This window comes from Accipiter gentilis, chromosome 15 (assembly GCF_929443795.1).
Source record: "Accipiter gentilis chromosome 15, bAccGen1.1, whole genome shotgun sequence".
In the NCBI taxonomy this organism is placed as follows: Eukaryota; Metazoa; Chordata; class Aves; order Accipitriformes; family Accipitridae; genus Astur; species Astur gentilis.
In genome coordinates, this window is record NC_064894.1 from 8628690 (window position 1) to 8650722 (window position 22033).

A 22033-nucleotide genomic window follows, 5' to 3' on the forward strand; every position below is an offset into this window, starting at 1 on the left:
TGGCAAAGACTGTTCTTAGCCTTCAGTGATGGAGATTACCTGGCTTCCCTACACACACAGTCTCAGTGCATAATTATTCTTATGATTTGAAGCTTTTTCTTATTGATCAGTTTTCTCTGGATGCTGGTTGCTGCATCTGAAGGATATGGGCCATCCAAAACTGGACACATTACTCTGGGTCTTACTGAGTAAAACCCGGTTGCTTACAGCTTTCTGGTGATAGATCTCATGATAATGCTACCTTGTCTCGCAGCAATAATGATATTTCCAATGTCTGATCCCCTGTAATCCCTGGTTGTTTTCTGTAGACCTTGTGTCTAAGGTGTAAACACCCGTGTAAGTTTTCAGGGAACACTTCATTCTCAGTAAATGAGTCATTTGTTTATAGTCCAGTAAAATAATTTAGTAGTTTCTGTTTATTTGGCCAGGAGATGGCTGTACCTTGCCATGCCCAAGGGACACCAGCCTTTCTAAAACTGTGGTAGTCATTCTTTGAAGAAAAGTATTTACTTGAATACAGTGTTATTATATAAGCTTGAGCTGTAGAAAACTCCTGAAGGGAAGTTCTGTGTTTAAGTGAAATGCCTATGGGGGAAAACATGGGTGAGAAGACAAGGTTGTCCTGAGGTTGTTCCGGTATTTGGAAGTTTCTTGGCTAAGGAGGATTGAATACGCTTGCAAAGATTGCTTAATGCCCTGATGCCTTTTAGTGGTATGAGATGATGGAAGACCCTTTTGAAGCTGAGCTGATAGAGGTAGATAGAGTGTGTTTTAAAAAAAACCAAAACCAAACCCCCTAATAATTTGCCTCCAAAATCTCTAAAATACTTTAAAATGTTTATATTGTAAATCTTTTTTGTTCGTGATCTCAGGAAATTGTTTATTGTGAAGACTTCACAGCATGTTACTGGTGAGGGAGCAGAGATCTGTCAGTGGAGGTTCTGGATCTGTTCTTGGGGTGCCAAGCATTACAGTGCAAGGGCAAGAACTATGAGAACACAGTGTGGATAGGCTGGTTGGGGCAGTGCATTAAGGTAGTGTGTTCTGCCTCCCAGAAGTTACTAGTGGTTGGGTATTACTTCAACAGGTGGGGAGACACTCTGAGGTTTTTCTGTGAGTTTTTTTATCAATAATCATGGGGTCTTTTGCGTGCTTTAAGAACATGGGAATGTTCAATTATAGGGAGGAGAAAAACTCAGCCTAAAGTAGCATAAGAAATAAGTGTTAGGGGTTTATTGTATAAACAGATAGATAGAAAATGTTAGTTCGATGGTTCAGAAGCAGACTGCAAGCCTGTTGCTTCCTCTTTTATGTAGGTGCTGGTCCTTCCTAACATATTGCATGTGGTAGCATGAAGTAGTTCAGAATTTTTGACATGGCCTTAAGCTGAGGGTGGAACATGTTATACAGAGTTAAAAATGACTAGTTGTTGTGTATAGACTGAGTAAAACCTAAGTAGTCTGGAGTTTGGTTATCTTTGTTTCTTTGTGGATGGATTTAAGCGAAGAATTCTGTAGCTTGCTTGCCTGGTTCTTCCAGAGCAGTTTGGCAAGATCTGGCTTTTGTTCTGATTTATATAAATGTCTTTGAACAGTAACATCTGGAGAACGTGTTCCAGACTCATTACACAATAGTACATTTTGTTCATTTTCATCTTAAATAGCCAATTCTTTTTTTTAAGATTTACAGTTGGAAAAAAAGAAAAGTTATTTGAGAACTTGATACAGTGTAATATGTCCTTTTACATGGTTTGAATCTGTGGGATAGTGATATAAATCATTCTGTGTCAGAGTAGCTGTGGGGTTGGTTTCTTTTTTATAATTGTTCTGATACTGTTTTCACACCAGGGACACTATTTTGTTCGTTTGGGACTTACTAATATTCATTATGTTTCTTTTCATATGTTGCAAACCTGTTTGAGAGAAAGATAAGGGATATACTTTTAATACAGAACTTGATACTCAGTACAGAGCTTAAGAAAGCTGTTCTAACGATTTTTTAAGATATTTCAAGATATATTGCTGGGCAAAAAGTATGTGCTGCTGAACTTCATAAAAATGGAATTTTCCACTTCAGGAAATACTTTAAGTGAAACATTTAAAAGTAATATTTTAGTAATATAGTGTCAAGGAGAATAAAATTTTATGTATTAAAGACACAAGACGGAATTGATGAGCATAACCAGTATTCGCAGTTGGTGTTAATACCAGGTCTGCAAGCATAGTTCGTGTACCTTGTTTTAGATGTCAGTCTTTATGCCTTTACTAGCTCTCAGGTGGAATTTAGTGATTCTCAATTTCCTTGGTTAGTCCTGCAATCAGTATGCCCTCTGTTTCATTTGTACTTGTCAAGTAGGACTAATTTAGTATGTCCCCTGTTTTTTCTGCCTCTGAGGTTGGTGATAAGAGTGTGGTAATTATCACCACTTCAATTTAAGAAGGTGTTGCAGACTTTATTTCAGGGACTAAAACACTCAAGAGTTTTTTTGGAAATAATTTGCTAGAAGACTAAAAGGGTCAAAAAGGTCAAGACTACCACCCCAGTCCAGTCAATTGTCTAAGCAGCTTTGCCACAGAACCATTTTGAGGAGCAGGTTATTTTTAATTTAACTTGATGCCGAGCCATCTTGCAGTGTCCAGGCTGACATAACATGCTAGTCATTTATTAGAAAAGATCTCCTTTCTTTTTAATTTGTACAAACATTAAATCCTCAAAACCTGGTAAGGAGTTTTCACACTTGTATGGAAGCACCAAGTATAGATCAATTTATTGATTTTTCTCATGCACGTGTGTGGTGGGTTGACCCTGGCTGGACGCCAGGTGCCCACCAAAGCTGCTCTATCACTCCCCTCCTCAGCTGGACAGGGGAGAGAAAATGTATATCCCCACACCCCTCTGATCTTCCTGGGCTGAACTTCACTCCCAATTTTTCACTACCTCCTCCCCGCAAGCAGGGCTGGGGGATGGGGAATGGGGGTTGTGGTCAGTTCACCACACGTTGTCTCTGCCGCTCCTTCCTCCTCAAGGGCAGGACTCCTCACACTCGTCCCCTGCTCCAGCGTGGGGTCCCTCCCATGGGAGACAGTCCTCCATGAGCTGTTCCAGTGTGGGTCCTTCCCACGAACTGCAGTTCTTCATGAACCTCTCCAGCGTGGGTCCCTTCTCCGGGCTGCAGTCCTTCAGGCACAGACTGCTCCAGCGTGGGTCCCCTGCGGGGTGACAAGTCCTGCCAGAAAACCTGCTCCAGCGTGGGATCCTCTCTCCACGGGGCCACAGGTCCTGCCAGGAGCCTGCTCCAGTGTGGGCTTCCCACGGGGTCACAGCCTCCTTCAGGCATCCCCCTGTTCCGGTGTGGGGTCCTCTCTCCCTGGGCTGCAGGTGGAGATCTGCTCCCCCGTGGAGCTCCCTGGGCTGCAGGGGGACAGCCTGCCTCACCAGGGTCTTCATCCCCACGGGCTGCAGGGGAATCTCTGCTCCGGTGCCTGGAGCACCTCCTGCCCTCCTGCTGCACTGACCTGGGGGGCTGCAGGGCTGGGGCTCTCACACCTTCTCACTCCTCTCTTCTCCAGCTGCAACTGCACAGGTTTTTTCCCCCTTCTTAAATCTGTTCTCCCAGAGGCACTAACACCATCGCTGATGGGCTCGGCCTTGGCCAGCGGTGGGTCCGTCTTGGAGCCGGCTGGCGTTGGCTCTGTCGGACATGGGGGAAGCTTCCAGCACCTTCTCACAGAAGCTGCTCCTGTAGCCCCTCCCCGCTACCAAAACCGTGCTCCCCAAACCCAATACAACATGCTTTACATTATCAAGGGCCAGACATGGTTACAAGTGAGATTCATAAAATATTTTTCATTTCTGTGGATCACTGGTCATTCAGCACTTTGTTCCTGAGTACTTCTTTAGCAGCATTAAATCCTTGCTGTTGAGTTGAGAATAGTTGCTTCACAAGTTAGGGTAGAACCAGCATGCTTTCAAATTTACTATAAAGTATTCCTACACTACTGATACTGAGGAGTGTAAGAGATAGTGCCTTGTGTTTGGCACAGTATTGCTTATTCCTTGGTTTGTCATCCAGATAGTGTACCCAGTCTATTACAGCAGAATTTTCATTAACGTTGCAGCACTTAGCTTTGGTAACTGTTGTGAGTTTTCCTCTTGGATCTTTTGTCATGTCATGTAATGTTGCGCATAGTCTGAAGATGCATGGAACTGACCTAAGCAGCTTAAATAAAGCTGATATATTATCCCTTGGTTATACCTGCATATAAGTGTTTGGTAGATGTCAAGTTTAGAGTGTACTTTTGCAAGTGAGTGTTCTGTCATCTGGTATAGCTTTGCACATCTAACTTTATACAGTTACGCTTTTTTTGCAAGTGTGCTTCTCACACAGCAAAATTTTTTGTGGTTGAGCAAGGAATGTTATTAATCATAGCTGGAGGAACACTTGAATGCCTTGGTGCAGTTAGGCATCGTGCTTTTTTTCTTTAGGCTGCTACAACTGGGTATATGAGCCAGATGATCAGAAGGAATTCGATGTGGACTGGGCTACCTGCACAGTCATCAGTAAAACAGAAATTCTGGTGAGCAAATCTGCCACTCTGTTGTGAGCTGCTTATTGAATGTTTTTCTAACAATGTGGAGCTGAATCAGTACTATTTTATCAATGTCATGAAATGCTTCCATCAGCAGGACAGGTACAGACTTAAGAAGTTTGGGCAGTCAGCATGTAATCCTCCTTGGGGCTGTTAATGAATCATAAAATAATAAGGGTTGGAAGGAAAGGACCTTGAAGGTCATCTGGTCCAAACCAGTACTCAACATAGAGCCAGTTTAGGTTGGTTGTGGTCTTGTCCAGGTGAGTTTTGAATATGTCCAAGGAAGGAGCTTGTACAGATTGTTCCAGCATTTGACTGCTGTCATAGTGAGGTTTTTTCCTCTTATATAATCAGTTTCCCTTTTGGGTTGTTCCTTCACCTGTCACTGTGTACCTGAAAAGAATCTGATCTTCCCCCTGCTTATACTACTGCTTGGCTGCTTTTTCATCATGGAAGGATTAAATGACATGCAAGTTTACCAGCATTCAAAGCTATGTCAGAGCTTTGCATTAACCTCCCCTGACCCCTCCTGTTCCCATTTCTTCCCTGAGAAAGGGAGATCATTAGATAATATGTTTTAATATTTATGCTTTAGCTTTTGGTGGGATGCTACTTTGTCACAAATGACAGGAAATCTGAAGTGAGGGAGAGGGTCAGAAAGGCAGGTTTTCCCTATTTGATTTAGGAAGGTAGAGCTGTTTATAAATAAATTTTCCTGGGTCCTCCTTCATCCAGAGGGCTGTAAGACTGACAACTGAGTAAATGCTTAATGTTATGTTCATGCTCTAAACAACAATTTAAGAATTTACTGTTAAGTTTTACTAGAAAGCAAGTTTCCTTTCCTTCCAAACCTGCAATTCAGTAACTGCACAGATTTATAAGTATTTGTAGATAACTGAGGAGGTTGCTCCCCATCCATGGTAACATTTTCTTTGTACTTCAGCAGTTCTCCTGACTCTGGTATTGTTTAGGGTCTTTGAGAGTGAGGTTTAAATGAAAAAGCAATAAACATGCTTTTCTCCTAAGGAAATCTTGGGAGAGAGGAGGTGAAAGTACAGTTTGGATCTATGGAGCTCTTGGAAAAAATCACTGTCTTGAGTAAGAGAATGATGTGTTGAGAACACTTTGAACTAGAACTGCTAGTTCAAATATTCATGTCTATACAAATGTATGAATGCCTTGGAATTAGTGACTGGGGGAGACTTCAAAGGAAAACTTACCCTTAAGCTGTTTTTAATTTCCAATTTAGTTGAAGTACTCTTCAGAAGTGTTGGTTATGTCAGTGGAATAAATGATAAGCTTGTGAGGAATTCCTGTTCTTACCAGTTACCTGTCAGAACAGGTGTCCTTTTCTTTGGGCAATACTGTGGTGATTAGTCCTTCAGAAGTATACATTTTTTTTGTGCAAGTGATTTTTTTTTTTTCTCTCAAATGGAGCTTAATTAAGACTCCTGTAAACAAGTGAGACCAAGTAAGAAAGACTTATCTGTCATTTGACCTTTATAAATCTTCTGTCTAGAATAAGAAGTCGAGTCTTTTGTTGCAGAGTAGAGCGTAATAGTGGGTTTTGCAGCAGCAGAAGAGGGAGCAGCTAATTTAGTTTAGTGCATGCAAATCTCTATTCTGACCTTGTTCTTGGTCACTCGCGGATTTCTGAAGTACTTTTTTTTTTTTTTTTTTTTTTACTAATTTATGTGTCTTATTGCCATTGTGTGACTTTCTGGAATCTTTAAGGAAAAAGTAATGGCAATATTTACTAATTAATCAAAATTTGAATGATGTTTTTCATTCAGGGTAACTAAATGTTGAAATTCTTTTGAAAGCATAGGCTGCATGTACACAGTGATACTTGTGTGTGTGGATATATGTGTTTATCAACACAACTCATCATGCTTGAGACTTCACAGTGACTTAAATGAGGGCTGAGACCTGGCTGCCATGTAGTTGGCTGAGTCCTTGAAGCCTGCTGTGAATGTCTGGGCACACACAAATGTTCTTGGCCCGGTCTGTGCAACTTCTGTAGGATACAGCATTGGGGAAGAACAGAAGAGGAGTAAAGCTCAATTCTGTAAACTGTATTATTCTACACACAGTAGGTGAAATTCATCATAAGAAGTTATGAGCTATTTGCGTATGAAATCCTTTTCATATAATTACTTTTCATCTGTTAGGTAGGTGAAATGATCTATTTTAACGTGGACAGCTCTGGGAAAAGCAGCTCTTTAAAATGGCACGGCATGTTGGTGTGCAAAGATTCAAGATTGAGAGGTAAACCATCTCTGTACTTGTGAAACTGCCCTGCTTTGGATGAGTAGATTTGAAATTTGCATATTCACCTGGAAAGCTAATGTGCTTTTACTGGCATTCGCTATAGAGGAAGAGTGCCCATCTCACACCCTTACTTAAAGCTGAAGAACTGCGATTAGGATATCAATAGAAGTAGTTGTACAACAAATTGATTAAATTTAATAAGAACTTACTAGAACTGTTTTGTGTTCAACCGGGAGCTCTATAAGAGCCGAGTATGAATTTACCAAACCACTAGCTGTGATGCCCGCCCTCTCATAGTATCAGAGAAATGGAAGATAACAAGTGTCACCAGTTGTAAAACAGGGCTTAAAAGGGATTGTGGGACCAAGAAAGTCTGAATGCTGGATAGATTGTGTTAAATTATGTTAAGGAGTAGAATTAGTAGACTTATGTAGATGTACATCTGTGAAAAATCCTAGATACTCTAAGATTAGAACAGGTCTTTAGAGGCAGGACTGATTTGAAATCAGTCATTTCCATTTGAATTTTCTACATGAAGTCCCCAGTGAGTAGCAGAGAAGCTAACCTGCTGACACTTCCTTTTCTCTCTAGTCCTCTGTTTCTCCACGTGCATCCATGACTGTTGCAGTTGAGGACAGAATATATTTAGCTTGTTGGACTCTTCTATTTGACTTGTAATGGATGTATTAAATGGAAGTTAATGAGATCATGGGGACAAATAAAATTCTGTCCAGGTACATTGTTAATACTACTCAGTACTGACATCTTTTAAGATGCCTTTTTTCATACAAGTGATGTAGAAGTATCGTAAAACAAAACATCCTCCTTTGACTAAATCACCGGCAGAACTCCTTAAACCACTCAAATTGGCCAATGTAGGCTCTGACAGAGTGATGTGAAATTACTTAGAGTTGGAGCCTTGGGTGGTGTGTTAACATTATAGGAGATTTGATACTGTTTGAATATCTCATCTTTGAAGTTAAATTAAGACAGGAACATGTTTCATTGCAGATACTGAAATCTGAAATACTTTTTTCCTGACAGCTTGGAACAAATAACAATGAAGCAGGCCAAAACATTAATGCACAATAATCAACTACATGTGTCTGTAAACATGTTCTGTTAGGTTGCTATGAAACTTTTTATTCTTGGAGGATGAGAAGATGACTGTAAGACAGCCTTAAAGCTGTTGCCCCTTAGAGGGTCAGTGGTAATTTGAACATTTGTTGGGTACTTAACTCTTTGTTCTGAAAATCATAAAGGTCAATCTTTTTTTCTTTAAGTAAAAATAGATCAGGGGAGGACGAAGTAATTTTTTAAAAATTTCTTTTAATCAAATACTTTTTTTCCTTAATGTTTTTAATCTTTTCAGATTTACCTTGTTAGGCAACACTTCTAGTGTATTTATTCACTTGCTCAACATGCATCTAATCTTCTTCCTGACTTATTGGGATGGAGAGATGAGAAGAATCATCCTTTTTTCACATAGCCTTGTTGGCCATATTGCTTCCCTCGCTACTTGGAAAAGGACATCAACCTGTTCAGATGGCTGGAACTAGGGATGTTTGTAAAGCCAGGCAGGTTAATTGAAATGGACACCAGCATAATGTCTTTAGTCAGAGGCTGACGCACCAGGTTTCAGATAACATAGAGGTACTACTTTCACCTGGAGTGACAAGTCAGCTCCTGGAGTTTGTGATAGCTTGTTTTGAGCTGAGTGGCTGATGCAAGTAATAGGAGAAGAGTACATTTTAGGAAATGTTTCTTCATTGATGTGGAAATGAAATATGGAAAGACAAAATATCTCTGGATTATTTGTCTGCTTCAGTCAGATTTCAGCTGAGACCTGGCTTGGGTGGTTTGCAAAAGATGATGTGAATGACTGTTTATCAAAATTGACTTACTTTTCACATTTTGAAAAAAAAGTTAAAAATAAAATGTTAAATAAAAATAGATAAAAATCCATAGGCCTAATGCCTTTAAATGTTCAGTGTTTGAATATTTTGTGTTAGTTTTAGTAATGATTTTCATATTGTATCAATAGAAATAGGAGGTTAAAACCATGCCATACAATTTTTTCATTCAGGGAAATGAATACATTTGTTTTATCCTAATGATGTGTATATCTTCCTGCCTTAAAGGGCTAGTTTTTATAAAAAAAACCCCTAACCCTTGAAACTCTAGCCAAGGCTTGTTTTTCCATCTAATGAATAGTAAAGTGCTTTAGGTTTTGCTTCGAAAGGATCAGTATTATTGTTTTAAATGTACAATCAAAACCATTCCTGAGTAATGAGTCTCATTCAGTGACAGTTACTCGGCTCTTTCTTTACTGTTTTAAGCCATAGTACTTCAGGATTATGCCTTTAGTTCTGAAAGTCCAAGTCCGGTGCTTCAAGCTGATCATGTTGTAGCAGTCATGTTGTATTTCACATTTGCTGTCTTTGATTCTCACTTCATTTATTTCATCATATTCTATTGATAGCAGCATGCTGCCTCTGATTTAATATCTCAGTGGTATTTCAGCAGTTTTATTAGGAAGTATTTTATATTTTGAATCATAGAAGTGCACACTAGTGTGGTGGATCTAACATGCTTTTAAATTCATTCACCTACCCTAGATTGATATTAAAGAATTAATTTTGAAGTTTTTATCAATTATTAGTTAAAAGCTCATTTTACAGGATTGTTCAAATACTTATCAATTTTTGTCTGATGATATAAAATTATTTATGGAACCAATGTGTTAGGCTATTTCAGTATACTCTGAAAAATCTGTTAATAAGATTAGGTAAGCTTAGTATGATCTGACTTCTGGGCACTTCTCAACAATCTGGGTTTTTTTGTTCTGCTCAGACATTAGTCTATGTAGGCTACGTGGTAGAGTTTTTAAAGCAGGCCTACCTGCATTTCAGTAAATTGGTATGTGTTAAAAATAGAATAGAAATTCAAAAGGAAAAAAGGCTAATTGAATATTTTGATTTCAGTATGAAAATGCTATATTTTGAAATTTACTGTGAATTTTACTTTTTTCTTCAGTCTCTTCTGTAGTCTTATTTTTTAAGTTTGTTTTTTTTTTTTTTTTTGCTGGCTATGTCCTATATCAAAATATCATGTAAGTAAGTGAAGTGAAATACACTGATCTGCCAAGGGACTTTCAAGAAGTAGGAAAGTGTAATATGTCTTGGTAATGTTCAGTGAAAGAGAAGGGAAACAAGATGTCTAATTCATGGTACCCTAGATTAAATAAAAAAGGAGGGAAGGGGTGTTTGCCATGTGTTTATAGTGTTACAGATGGATATGGGTACAGGGACAGCTCTTGCAGTTGCATCTGAAGCAGGGCTTCCCCACCTTCACAGATGGTGGTGAGGCCTGGGGCAACTACACACTTGCGTAGGTGGTTTATGCTTCTCTTTCCTTGACTGTGATGCCTGTCAGTGGAGGGAGCACACCAGAGGATGCTTGTATAGCTTGGGAACTGAGATTGCAGCCATCCTTCAGGGATGAGAACAATTTACGCAGTATACACGCTCTAGGTTCAAAAATAATCTTGCCTTCCCCTTGTTACAGAAGTTCTTTCATCTTTCCATGGCATTATTTTCCTTCTTCATCCGAAGGATTAGTTTACTGATCTATTTACTCTGTAGAAGTGGGACTAAATAGCCCCGAAAGCCAAAGTTTCTTATTCTGCATGGGAGAGGCATGGTACTGATGTGACTGAAATATCTCCCTTTTGTCAGCTCTTAAGGGAAGAGATGATTCCTGCGTGAAGCTTTTTGAACTGACTTTTAATTCTTGGCAGTAAAGCCAAGACACAATTGACGTCTGTCAGAAGTGAGTATAACTTAATTATGAAGACAATAAAAACAAGTTACATATTCAATAAATATCTTGCCCAGTTCGGGGTTTCCCAGAGCATTCTGTCTTTCCGCTACTCAGAGTGAAAATCTTTCAGGGCTGGGGCTGTTTTTATGTAGTGACATTGCCAGGCACATTGGTAGTACTAATTAAGAAAGAATAGAAATATGCAGACTAGCAGTGTTACTGCAGCACACTGGTAAAATAAATGCCCAGCAATAATAAATGGCAGTGCTATGAAGTTACTACCATTCTCACTTCCTATGCCACTTTCAGTCTGAACAGCTCTTAAGCACAGTACCCGCAGAAATTATTATTTTTCTTCCAAGAGATATGAAACAAAGTACAGGTGACCCACATCTGGAAATTACTGAGATCAGCTTGCTCATAGACCTTGGAAATGAGAGCTAGCAGGTTCTTCTACTTGTAAAACGTTCTCTGATCTGTAAGGTACTTCACTGATTCAGAGCTGGTCAGGGTAATACCGGGTGTGTTTGAAATCTAGACAACAAAACCCCACTTTCTGTCAAAAGCTATGCGATTATTTTGTTCATCTGGAATTCACTGTTAATTACTGAGCTAGCAGTGGTAACATTGTTATCTCCAGTGTCAATAGCAGGACTTGTAAGTCATAAGAATTTAAAAATGTTTCTTGGTAATTTGTTTCTAAACAAGAAGCAGCCCAATGTGCATGTATTTTAAAAGTACTGTAAGTCTCTCCAGGATTTTTGTTTCAAACACTGATTTATAAGAAATGGGTAGAAGTCACGGAAGTTTGGAATGACCAATTTGAGAAGATGGTGCTTCCCCTCAAAAAGGCGATCTTTAAGGTGGTTGAAAACGTTTCCTCTGTCCTGTATGCAAAATCGTGGGGTGTCCTGCAGTTGTGCTAGCCCTTTGGACTTGTGTTGGCTTGTGTAGCCTCACTGACAACACCAACGTTGTATCATTTGATGGCATTTTTTTCACTTGCCTTAAATGAGTGGTGTCTTAGTCACGTTCCTGGTAGAGGGAGAAGAGAGGAAGGCAGAGGGAGAGCCAAAACCTAATTACTGATGATCAAAAAAAAATTTCCCCCAAACAAACAAACAAAACCCCAAACCAAAAAACCAACCAAAACAAAGTAACCCTTGAAGTATGAGATTCAAAACACCAGGTGTAGCATATGGACAGGGTACAAGCAATGACAGTGCTGTGCTGGGTGATGTGTGAAGATGAAAGACATGTCCTTGAAAGATATGTATTAACATGCCTCCCTTTATTGTAAATACAGCTGTGGGCAACGGTTCTGCTCTTAGCCCTTTAAAACCTTTTGTTAGCTTCCCTTCCTCTAGTTTGACTTGCAGCTATTGAAATTGGGAGTCTTCATAGTAACAACTTTCCTAATTATTTATTAATTGATTAGTTTAGTCTTTAGTAATTTATTTGGTGGTTATTTAGTTATTGCTTAATTTATTTCATGGCCATTGGTGTGCACTGCGCTTGCTTTTTTTCATCCAGTTTAAAGTCTTGGCATATTCATGCATGACAGACTCCTATAGAAACCTACTGTTTATTTCCCAATGTTCTAAAGGGAAAATTTATTAGCATAACTAGGTTTTCCTGTTGATCTGCTGAGGGAGTGCGGTACTGCTGGCAAATATTGTAAATATGTCTTATAGAGGTTATTGTAGTGGTGTTTCATCTCCTTCCCCCTCCTTGTTTTTAATTTCATGAACGGAACAATTTTGCCTTCAGCCATCTATTAGATTGATGCATATTTGGAATCTGAAATTACTGTGGCACAGAAGTATGTCAGGGCTAAAATGACCTTTTGCACTCCCATAGGGAAGACACAAAGCCCAAAATACTTGATTTCCAGTTTTGTGCCTCCAACAGCAGAACAGCTTCTTTTTCTCTTGCCTTGGAGACAAACCAAATTCTTTAGTAAGTGCAGCCTTACCTTATGAAAGAAGAGTGGCAAGACTGGGCACTGCTTATGGGGAGTGCGGGCAAGAGGCAGTGTACTTTCATACAGATGCTCTCGTAGATCCATCTGCCTTTGAGTATGGACAGTTAGTTTTGACTGTCTAAAAAAAAAAAAAAAAGTAGTAACAATACTTGTCTGCATTGTAACTTTTTAAAATGCTTATAAGTATTCTTTACTCCTCCCATATAAGCATGAGGGGTATGCATGCTTATCTGTATATACATCAGAACAAATTATTTTCCTTGAAGTGTTAAGAACATTGTAAGTTATGGAAACTGTTCTTATCTTTCATTTTGTTTCTCCTTGTTTTCCTCTGTTATAAATTAAAGTGAAAGTGTCTTTACCTGTAATGGATGTTTATTGTTCCTACACCAAAAAAAGCCCATCTAAAAAGCCGTATACTTAATTGCAGGTGACTTGCTTATAACTCGAATATTTCTGAGGTTATGTTTTCCACTTGGAGCTGGTGTGTTAAAGGAATTGTGCATGTGTTTTTTTGTGTGGTTTTTTTTTTTTTTTTTATAGGTAAAGATAGAGTTTTCAACACACCCTTGTGTGAACAAGGAATTGTTGGCTTTGGTATTGGAGTTGCTGTCACAGGTGCTACAGCCATTGCAGAAATTCAGTTTGCAGATTACATTTTTCCAGCATTTGATCAGGTTAGTACTAATAAATTTGAGAGAAGAAATCTTATGACTGTTTAAATTACTCGTCTGTTAGCATTAATGCTTGGTTTGAATATGTAATTTTTGCAAATATATCCACAGCTGTATTACTAATATTTATGCATGCTTTAAGTAAACAGGAAAGTACCAAGGCCAGTTTGAAGGCTCATTAAATAATGGAAATTAAAGATGTGGTTTGAAGCAAATGTCTCTTTGTTTGTTTTTATTTCTGGTTTTGTGGCTGTGTTGGCTTCAGCAGCCTTAAATTCCTCCGCTGTGTCTTCCCTACACCATCTCTTACTTCTCTATGCTGCTGCAGCCAGCCGTGTGTCCACAGGACAAACTACAGATTTGAACTGGGCTGATTGACAGTATGGGAATGGGGAAACAACTGGGTTATATGGCTACTCCTGAGGCCTAAGCATCTAACTTGAATGCACTAAATTATTGCTTCATTACACTTGGAAAATGTTTGCCTTTCCACTGACTTACAAGATTCTTTTACTTCTAATTTGGTCCTCTGAATCCCATGCATGGTGCAGATGATGTACTTACATCTCATATATTGTAGAAGCTTAATGATGCATAACTAAAGGTATTGGATGAATGTTACTTTCATATATAAATCTTTCCAGATTGTTAACGAAGCAGCAAAATATCGTTATCGCTCTGGGGATCTGTTTAATTGTGGAAACCTCACCATCAGAGCCCCCTGGGGCTGTGTGGGTCATGGTGCACTGTATCATTCTCAAAGTCCCGAAGCTTTTTTTGCTCACTGTCCAGGAATAAAGGTACAGTAACTCTTATTTTATGAAGATTGATCTTGTTTGTTTGTTTTTTGTTTGTTTGTTTTTTTGATGGACCTGACTAACAATGAGTCTGGGTGCAGGCATGGGAAGAAGATGGAAGTCATTCAGCAACAAAATATCTGAATATGTTAATTAAAAATGCTTTTAGAAGTTTTAAAGTTATAAGACTTAAACTGTGTCAAGTGTTTGAGAATTTATTGAAACAATCTTTAGTAGACACAGCGTTTTGTATTTGTGTGCATTTTGCACTAAAAGCATACATTTTATCTGTCCCGTGTCCAGTACAGTACAGAAACTAACACTAATAAATAGTACTTTTTTTCTTTCTGCATCTGTCTTGAGTGCATTATTGAATGCATTTATATGAATGACAGTGACATGCAATGGGCACAAACTGAAACACAAGAGGTTCTGTCTGAACATAAGAAAGCACTTGGCATAGGTTGACCAGAGAGGTTGTGGAGTCTCCATCCTGGAGGTATTCAGAAGTTGTCCGCACGTGGTCCTGGGCAACTGGCTCTAGGTGGCTCTGCTTGAGCAGAGGCATTGGACCAGATGACTGCTGGAGGTCCCTGCCAACCTCATCTGTTCTGTGATTCTCTGAATGATAACTTTAAGCAAGCTTTCTGCGTGAGACAGCGGCATCCCTTGAAGCTAAGATTCCTAGCGCTTAGACGGATAACTCCTGGAGAAGAGGGAGGGGTGGGATCAAGTCATCTCAGATTGAGAACACTTTTTGCCAGCTCTCCATGTGTTTTCTGGGTAAATTTTTGTCTATGGACTTGTACTTCTGTGTTAACTGGCATCCAGTCCATTGAGAAATGACTCATAGCTTGATTAATGTGGAAGACTTAAGCAAAACCAGTATTTGCATGCTGAAGACACATGTTCACTGTTTATCTGTTGTTTAAACTATTGTCTATACATGATTTTGGTGTTCTAAAACTTCAGATATTACTCATTACTCCCTGTGGGAGGCCATAGCCATTTCTCATACTTGTTTCTCTTAAATAAAAAAAATTCACATTTTATTTCATGATATTTGAGAAACAGAATGCATTTTTGTCTTTGGGTGTTCTTTATGATCTTTGAGGTGTTCCTATTCTGAACTTGAAAATATTTCCTGATATAGACAAAAGCAACCTACAAAGTCTTTTGCCATGTAATTGAATCACAGTTTCTTGAGCTTGTTTAAAAACTAGAGTAGTTTATTATCATATGGAAGCACAAGATAGCTTATGATTAAGATACTGATGCCAGGTCTAGCTAATTTATGCTGATCTTGTTGATCAATCTCAAATCCTTACATACTGAACCAAGTGCTGAGATTTAGTGGTCCACTCTGGTGATTAAAACTTTCTAATTCATAGCAACGTTGTACTATTGTGCTTTGTCTTCTGAGTAAGTTAGTAAGTCAGAATTTTATTTAATCACTCCAGCTAATTTTATTTCTTTTCTCTCATCTCTGATCTTTCTTCTTGTTTTTTTTTACTTTCTTTCACTTTTCCTTGGGTAAAGTGCTAAAATAGGTTGCTACCACTAACAGTTGTTATCTCAGTTAAAGGTAGAGGGCATGCTAAATTCTGTGGTACTGATGAAACAATATACTAGTTTTTGATGCATAGAGAAGTATTTTAGACTTCATCTTCTGAATTCTGTATCTTTGTGGAAACAATGTCGCTCCTTTAATATTTTTTTGCAAAGGTGTTCATTAATGCAGTTAATAATGTTTAAGGCTTTACCTTTCAGGTTGCAGGTCTTTTATTGGATGAACCCAAACCTAGCCCTTAACATATGAATCCAAAAATGCAAATTAACTTGTGGTTTAGATTCATTTGCATAAGTCCCATATCTATGCATATTTTCTTTAAAATAGAAGAGGAAAGGCCATGTATTACAAGCTGGTAAAGGTAGGATTGATCTTTGGGGAGAGTAGTTTTCAGAACCGCCCTCTTACTAAACTCTGTGTCATGTTCCTGACAAGATTTTTATTTTGTGTCTTTTCCTTAAGTGAAGGTTTGGATTTCCCAAGCAAAAGAGACTTTGTACAACTTTGGCTGTTCAGGGGAAGGATTGTAATCATTAGTACTTAGGGCTTGTTGGGGTGATGAGGACATTGCTAGATGATTCTGTCTTTTGTCTACTGTTGTGAGGGTGTATGTCTTAATGGATCAGACTGTCTTCCAAAATTACTGTATTGACTCTCTCTATTCCATTGTAAGACTTCTCCGGAACATTTGTCATCATGCCTAGAAGGATTCTTTTAATTTCCAGCCTAAATTTGTTCCTAACTTGCATATTTAACTTATCTGTCCTTCGTCTTCGCTTTCATATACTGAGAGAACAATTGTTTCCCCTTTAGTCTTTGTTTTCTTAGACTAAACAAATCAAACTATCAAAGAGATGTTAACATTTTCTGAAGCTCTTTTGGCACCTGTTTAATTAATTTTCTTTCAAAACAATTGATATTGTCATGCAGTATTCCAGCTGAGTTTCTAGCAGTGATTTTTGCAATAGCACTAACACTTCCTTGGCTACATTATGCTTTTTTGGGGGCTGTACTGCATTGGGTTCTATAGTCATCCTTTGAGCAGATAATAAATTCAGATCTGAATTTCTACTGCTGAGTTCTAAATTTATAAAAAAAAATGTAGTCCTTACATACTGAAAAGTCACACATTTATTGTTCAGTTTATTTTTGCTTTTGTCAGTTATGCCCTCAATGTGAACTAGGTCTTTTGGTATCCTCCTCTGTGGTGGTAGTGACTCTCAGCTTTTGAATAGTTTTCATTACCATGTTCTGACTTAACATTGTAGATGAATAAGGTAAATAAAGTCTGTCCTAAATATGATCCCTAAGGAGCATTCATCAGTTGGGTAATTTCCCATGTGTCTGTTACCAAATGCTTTGGTGAAATATTAATAGACTGCTTCTTCCTTCTTTATAAAAATCACTTACCAAGTTAATTTGATGCAATAGCAGACTTAGGTTGTGTTTTGACTCTTTTTATTACTTCTATATAATTAAATGTTCTTACTTTCAAAAATTATTTTGAAGCCTTGGAAACTCCTGGAGACAATAAGTTAACATGTCTGTAGTTACGTGGATTTTTTTCTTTTTTTTTTTTTTTTCTTTAAACAAGTGCGACAGCTTATGTTTTCAGTCAGAGGGGGAGACTTCTAACTTCACAGCTATAAAAATGTTTGCTAGTAAACTTCATGCTGCACGTGACAGCTCTCCGAGATCTCTGGGATGTAAATGAGCTTGTCCTTCTGATTTGAGGGAATTGATCTCTTGGGTTCTATTTTCATTTAAACTGTGATAATTTGGTAATTTTCTGTTCATAATCAGCATTCTCTTAGATCATCCAAAATTAACTCTTCTGTTGGCAAATCAATTATACTTTTTCCTTCCAAGTATTCAGATTACACCTGGAGGCCTTACTTAGTTTTGTCTTTGCTTGATAGTAGTTTCAGGTATTTTTTTGGTATTTGTTTGTTTCCGAGATGAACAAATTTCAGGCTTCCATTATAAGAAAAGGAAGTAAACTTTAAATAGCTATTTCTATGTTTAGTCTTCAAAACTTACTGGCCTAAGTCTGAATACCTTCCAGGCCTGCTCTGATGAATCTTTACCCAGACAACTGAGAATCACTCAGCTGTATTTTTTTGTCATACTTCTATATTAATTTTACTAAACTAACACGTAATTTTTTTTTTAATCTGACTGACTTTCTTCTGTTCTTTCTACCTCAAAATGTTATTGTTAGGGTGTCAGTTCTACCTTATCAGATGGGAGTCCAATAGTATTTAAATCATGGTGTAGAAGGGAATTATTCAAGCCTCATCAATGAACAAAATTCAAAATTTGGCGTGTGTGTTAGTAATGTAGGACTGATGTTAATTCACTTTGTAAAAACTAGTCAATCTGTATGTAGGCTTATTTAAAGCAAATAATTGCTTGGGTTTTAATATTAATTGAGGAAGCTTGCAGCAGAATTGCAGTTTATTTAAACTATTTTAAAAATGTTTTTACAGATTGTAATTCCAAGGAGTCCTCTTCAGGCCAAAGGACTGCTGCTGTCTTGCATAGAGGACAAAAATCCATGCATATTCTTTGAACCTAAAATACTTTACAGAGCTGCAGGTAAAGACTCATATGCTATATTTTCCAATAAAGCAACACTATTTTGGGATTGCTTGGGTTTTTTTGGTGGTTTTTTTTGTTTGTGGTTTTTTTTTTTTGCATGTGTATGTTGATAGTCACAGTTAAAACAATACTGTAGCAGAAGTCTTGACTTGTTTTGTCTCTAGCTATGTTTGGAGGTTGTGTTTTTAGAGGAATTGTGAAAACTGAGTAAGATCTCTAAATTTGGCTGCAAAGATAAATGAACAATTACAGTCCAAGTCATGCTCAGTTAACTTTGGAAGTGGAAAGCTTTGTACAGTCTTGGGTTAAAAAAAAAAAAAAAGAAAAAAAAATAGAGCTGAGAGGCATCATCCTTTATCAAATTGCAATATGAGTTTGACAGAAGTTAAACTGCTTTCTCTTTGATAACTCTAGATACTAAAATAAGTTTCCAGATCAGTTTTTATTTTTCCAAAAGAACTGAACATCACCATCACCATTTCCCCAAAGTTAAAATTTCCTTGAAGTGCTTTAATTTCTAAAAAATCTTGAAAATCTGCCCTCTTACTTAGACTTTAATCTTATGTGGAAGGAAGTGTGATTCCCATTACTTTCATTTGTTTCAGTCATAGTGAACTTTTTGGTTCAAAGAAGTTTTAACAGCTATCATGATGCATAACATAGAACAGAGTAATTTGAAGATGATAGTGCTTGACTTGGTTGTAAAAAATTAGCTTGTTACTACTTTGGACTAGAGAAACTGGACTGAGAACAGATAATGGATGAAAACAAAATTTGCATGTGGAGATAGGCAGAGTGATTGGGTCAGCAGCTGATAAAATAGAACTCAAGCCATCACTTACCTTCAGCATTTCTGTGTCATACAGCTTTATATACCAACTATGCTTGAATCCAGCAATGCAGTTTATAAGTTGATTCTGTGTGTGGACTGAAGTTGAGCAAAGGCCAAATGTTTGTATTTAACTTTGGACCTTTTAACAACACTTTTCTACCAGTGCATCCATTTTGTTAGTAAATTTATCCTCTTCCTAGAGGAGAGAACCAAAAAATAACAAGGGAAAGATTTAGAAAGCTGACATCAAAGCTACAAAAAAAAAAAAAAAGAAGGAGAATAACTCAGGCACAAACAGGGTATTTACCGGGGAAACTGCTTATTTGCTTTTATATTTTCAAAAAAGACCCAGAATTCCTGTTAGCAATGTATTTTTAAAAGTGCAGCTATTTTTAGTGTGGTGTGATGTACCCAAAGGGTATTGCATTGCTTGCGTTTAGTGTGTTTTGAGAGCTTACTGAAATTTAGCAATAAAGACCTCTGACCCTTCATTTAGATGAAGTAGTTTGGAAAATGAACTTGAGTCTTACAGTACTGTTAAACAAAGAAAAAAAAAAAAGGAAGTTTAAAATTCCTGTGTCCTTAAAACAACCCTTTTTTTCTTTTTCTTTTTCTTTTTTTTCTCTTTTTTTTCTTTTTTTTTTCCCCAGTATTTACAAGTCACAAGTACAGACTGCAGAGTTAATGAAATACTTGCTTTCATAGTGGAATGAATGGCTGCACATCAATATCACACAGTTTTTGAGAATATAGGGTGGTTTTTGTGTTTGAGGAAATGACTTCTAAAGCAATTGCTGGATTGTCTAGTGAACATAAATCAGCCTTGTGATTGAAATCTTGAGTAAAGATGTGCTGAAATAGTGGTTAATGTGGTTTATGTGCTGGTCAATAACCAACCGCAGCATTGCAGCGAAATGATGTAGGTAGTTTCTGAAAGACTGTGACTTCCTCCTACATTCCAATGGCCTGATTTTCAGAGATATTACCTACGTTTTTGTCTTAAGATTTCTAAGAATATCAGTTTAGTGATGTAGGCTGAAATTTATAGTACATTTGTGTTAACATGTGATGATTGTAGGTAACTTCTTTCATTTTGAAACAATTTTGAGTGGACTTTTTATTATTTCTACAATATAAAGCAGGAATATTTTATTGTGTGGAAGGGTTTTGATGTTCCTTTTATTTTCATCTTTTCCTCTGGCATCGTTAGTTTATCATCTTAACTGTTTGGCTGTCCTTTATGGGTTGGGTCAGCTTGAGCTGGAAGAAGAGTGGTGCCTGGGAGTTTCTCCTAGAAAATTAATCTCTTGGAGTTCTTTATGCTGCTGGCCATGGGCAAGGTTTCTTGTAATTCCACCATAGAAACAAAGTGGCCTGGTGAATTCAGAAATGGACCAGGGTCATCATGATTGTTTGTTTGGTCCTGACGCAGCAGCGATAAGACACAAGCCTGATAAACAAGAACTGGATAAATGGTGGAAAGAAGGATTTTAAAAATGCAACTGTCTCGTGTTTTGAGTAGAGCAAGTTTTTATAATATCCTATATGAATGTGTTCATTCCAGCAGGAGAAAGAAGATAGTACAGATTCAGAAATTCACTTACACAGAAAGCTTGAACTATACATGTATTTCTTGTCTCTTTCCATTAGTGTCTCAAAATAATAAAGGGTCTTCCAAAGACTGGGAACATGGAGGCTTTCCAAAACAAGAAGACAAAATCAGATGTCCTCTGTTGCTTTATCTTTCCCCCTTTTTTGGGGGGGCAGGGTAGGAGCAGTTACTGACTTCTACCAGAAACTTCCACTTTGACATTGATAAATTTTTAGGGGAAAGACAGGATGTTAATAGTATAATATGGTATAAAACCCTACCCAAGATTTCGGACCTCATTGTTCCAGACAAAAAATAATTTTCTTTATTTCCATGATGATGGCTAAGGCATTGAATGTTGAAATTTTATTGCCCCTCCCAGAAAATTTTGTTGTTCTAGCTTCATGTGAATAGATATGTTTGTTGCAGAGAACTTCATGACTGATGTTACAGTGGATGTGTAGGGACTTCACTGAAAAATAAAGGTGTCAAAGACGATAATGGGAAATAGTATTTTCTATCTGTAAAATTAATGTAGGCATTTGAGCTTCATCATTCTCCTCTAATGGAATTTTCTTTCTCTGTATGAGGCCTCTAAATAGCTATCCATGATATTTTGCTCAGAGTCGTTAATATTTTTGAAATTTCAGCTGAAAATAAGCTGTAGATGGGATAGTCTTTAAAACACAGGAATCTGTCCTTGTTCATGTGGGTTGAAGCTACTAATGCTTTGTTTAAAACAAAATGAAAAAATGAACCAAACAAAAAATGACAAAACCCCACATCTGCTACACCTCAGACAAAGAAAAAACTAGGCCCTCTGCTTCTGCCCCCAGGTGTTGCTATTATTGTTGAAATTAGCTGTTGGCTCCTAGTGATGGAAGATAATGTATATCTAGCTTAGGATGTATAACCTGAAGTTGCTTTTTGAGAATGTTAAGTAGGGTGCCAGGTCATCGCTGTTTTATGGAAGCTTTTGTGCAGAACCAACCGTGTGATTTTGCACCTGATGCATCCCTTCAAGGAGCTATATAGGCCCACCAGTCGCTTTCAAGTTTTTTGGTTGTTTCTTTTTGTTGTTGATGACAGGGCAGGCTTTTCAAGACTCAAGAGCAGCTTTTTTTCATAACAGTAAAGACATTGTACAAAAAAAAAAAAAAGAATCTTCCTTCGTAAATGTTTTGAAACATAAGTCTGGTCTCCAAGGTAAATCAGAGCTGTAGCACAAATTATTTCAGTTTGACTGTCACATGGATACTGTGATTGCTTGCTATTTTTTTTGGAATAATGAATTTAGCT

General features: G+C 37.7%; 1 protein-coding gene across 4 annotated transcripts in view; it reads left to right on the forward strand.

The window, feature by feature from the left end:
- Nucleotides 1-22033, forward strand: part of BCKDHB (branched chain keto acid dehydrogenase E1 subunit beta) — a 132717-nt gene that overhangs the window by 15385 nt on the left and 95299 nt on the right. For all 4 annotated transcript variants that reach the window (XM_049818053.1, XM_049818056.1, XM_049818055.1 and 1 more), the window contains exons 4-6: nt 13213-13346; nt 13988-14143; nt 18200-18308. In XM_049818053.1, the coding sequence (XP_049674010.1) occupies nt 13213-13346; nt 13988-14143; nt 18200-18308 (399 nt within the window). The remainder of the gene's footprint in view (nt 1-13212; nt 13347-13987; nt 14144-18199; nt 18309-22033) is intronic.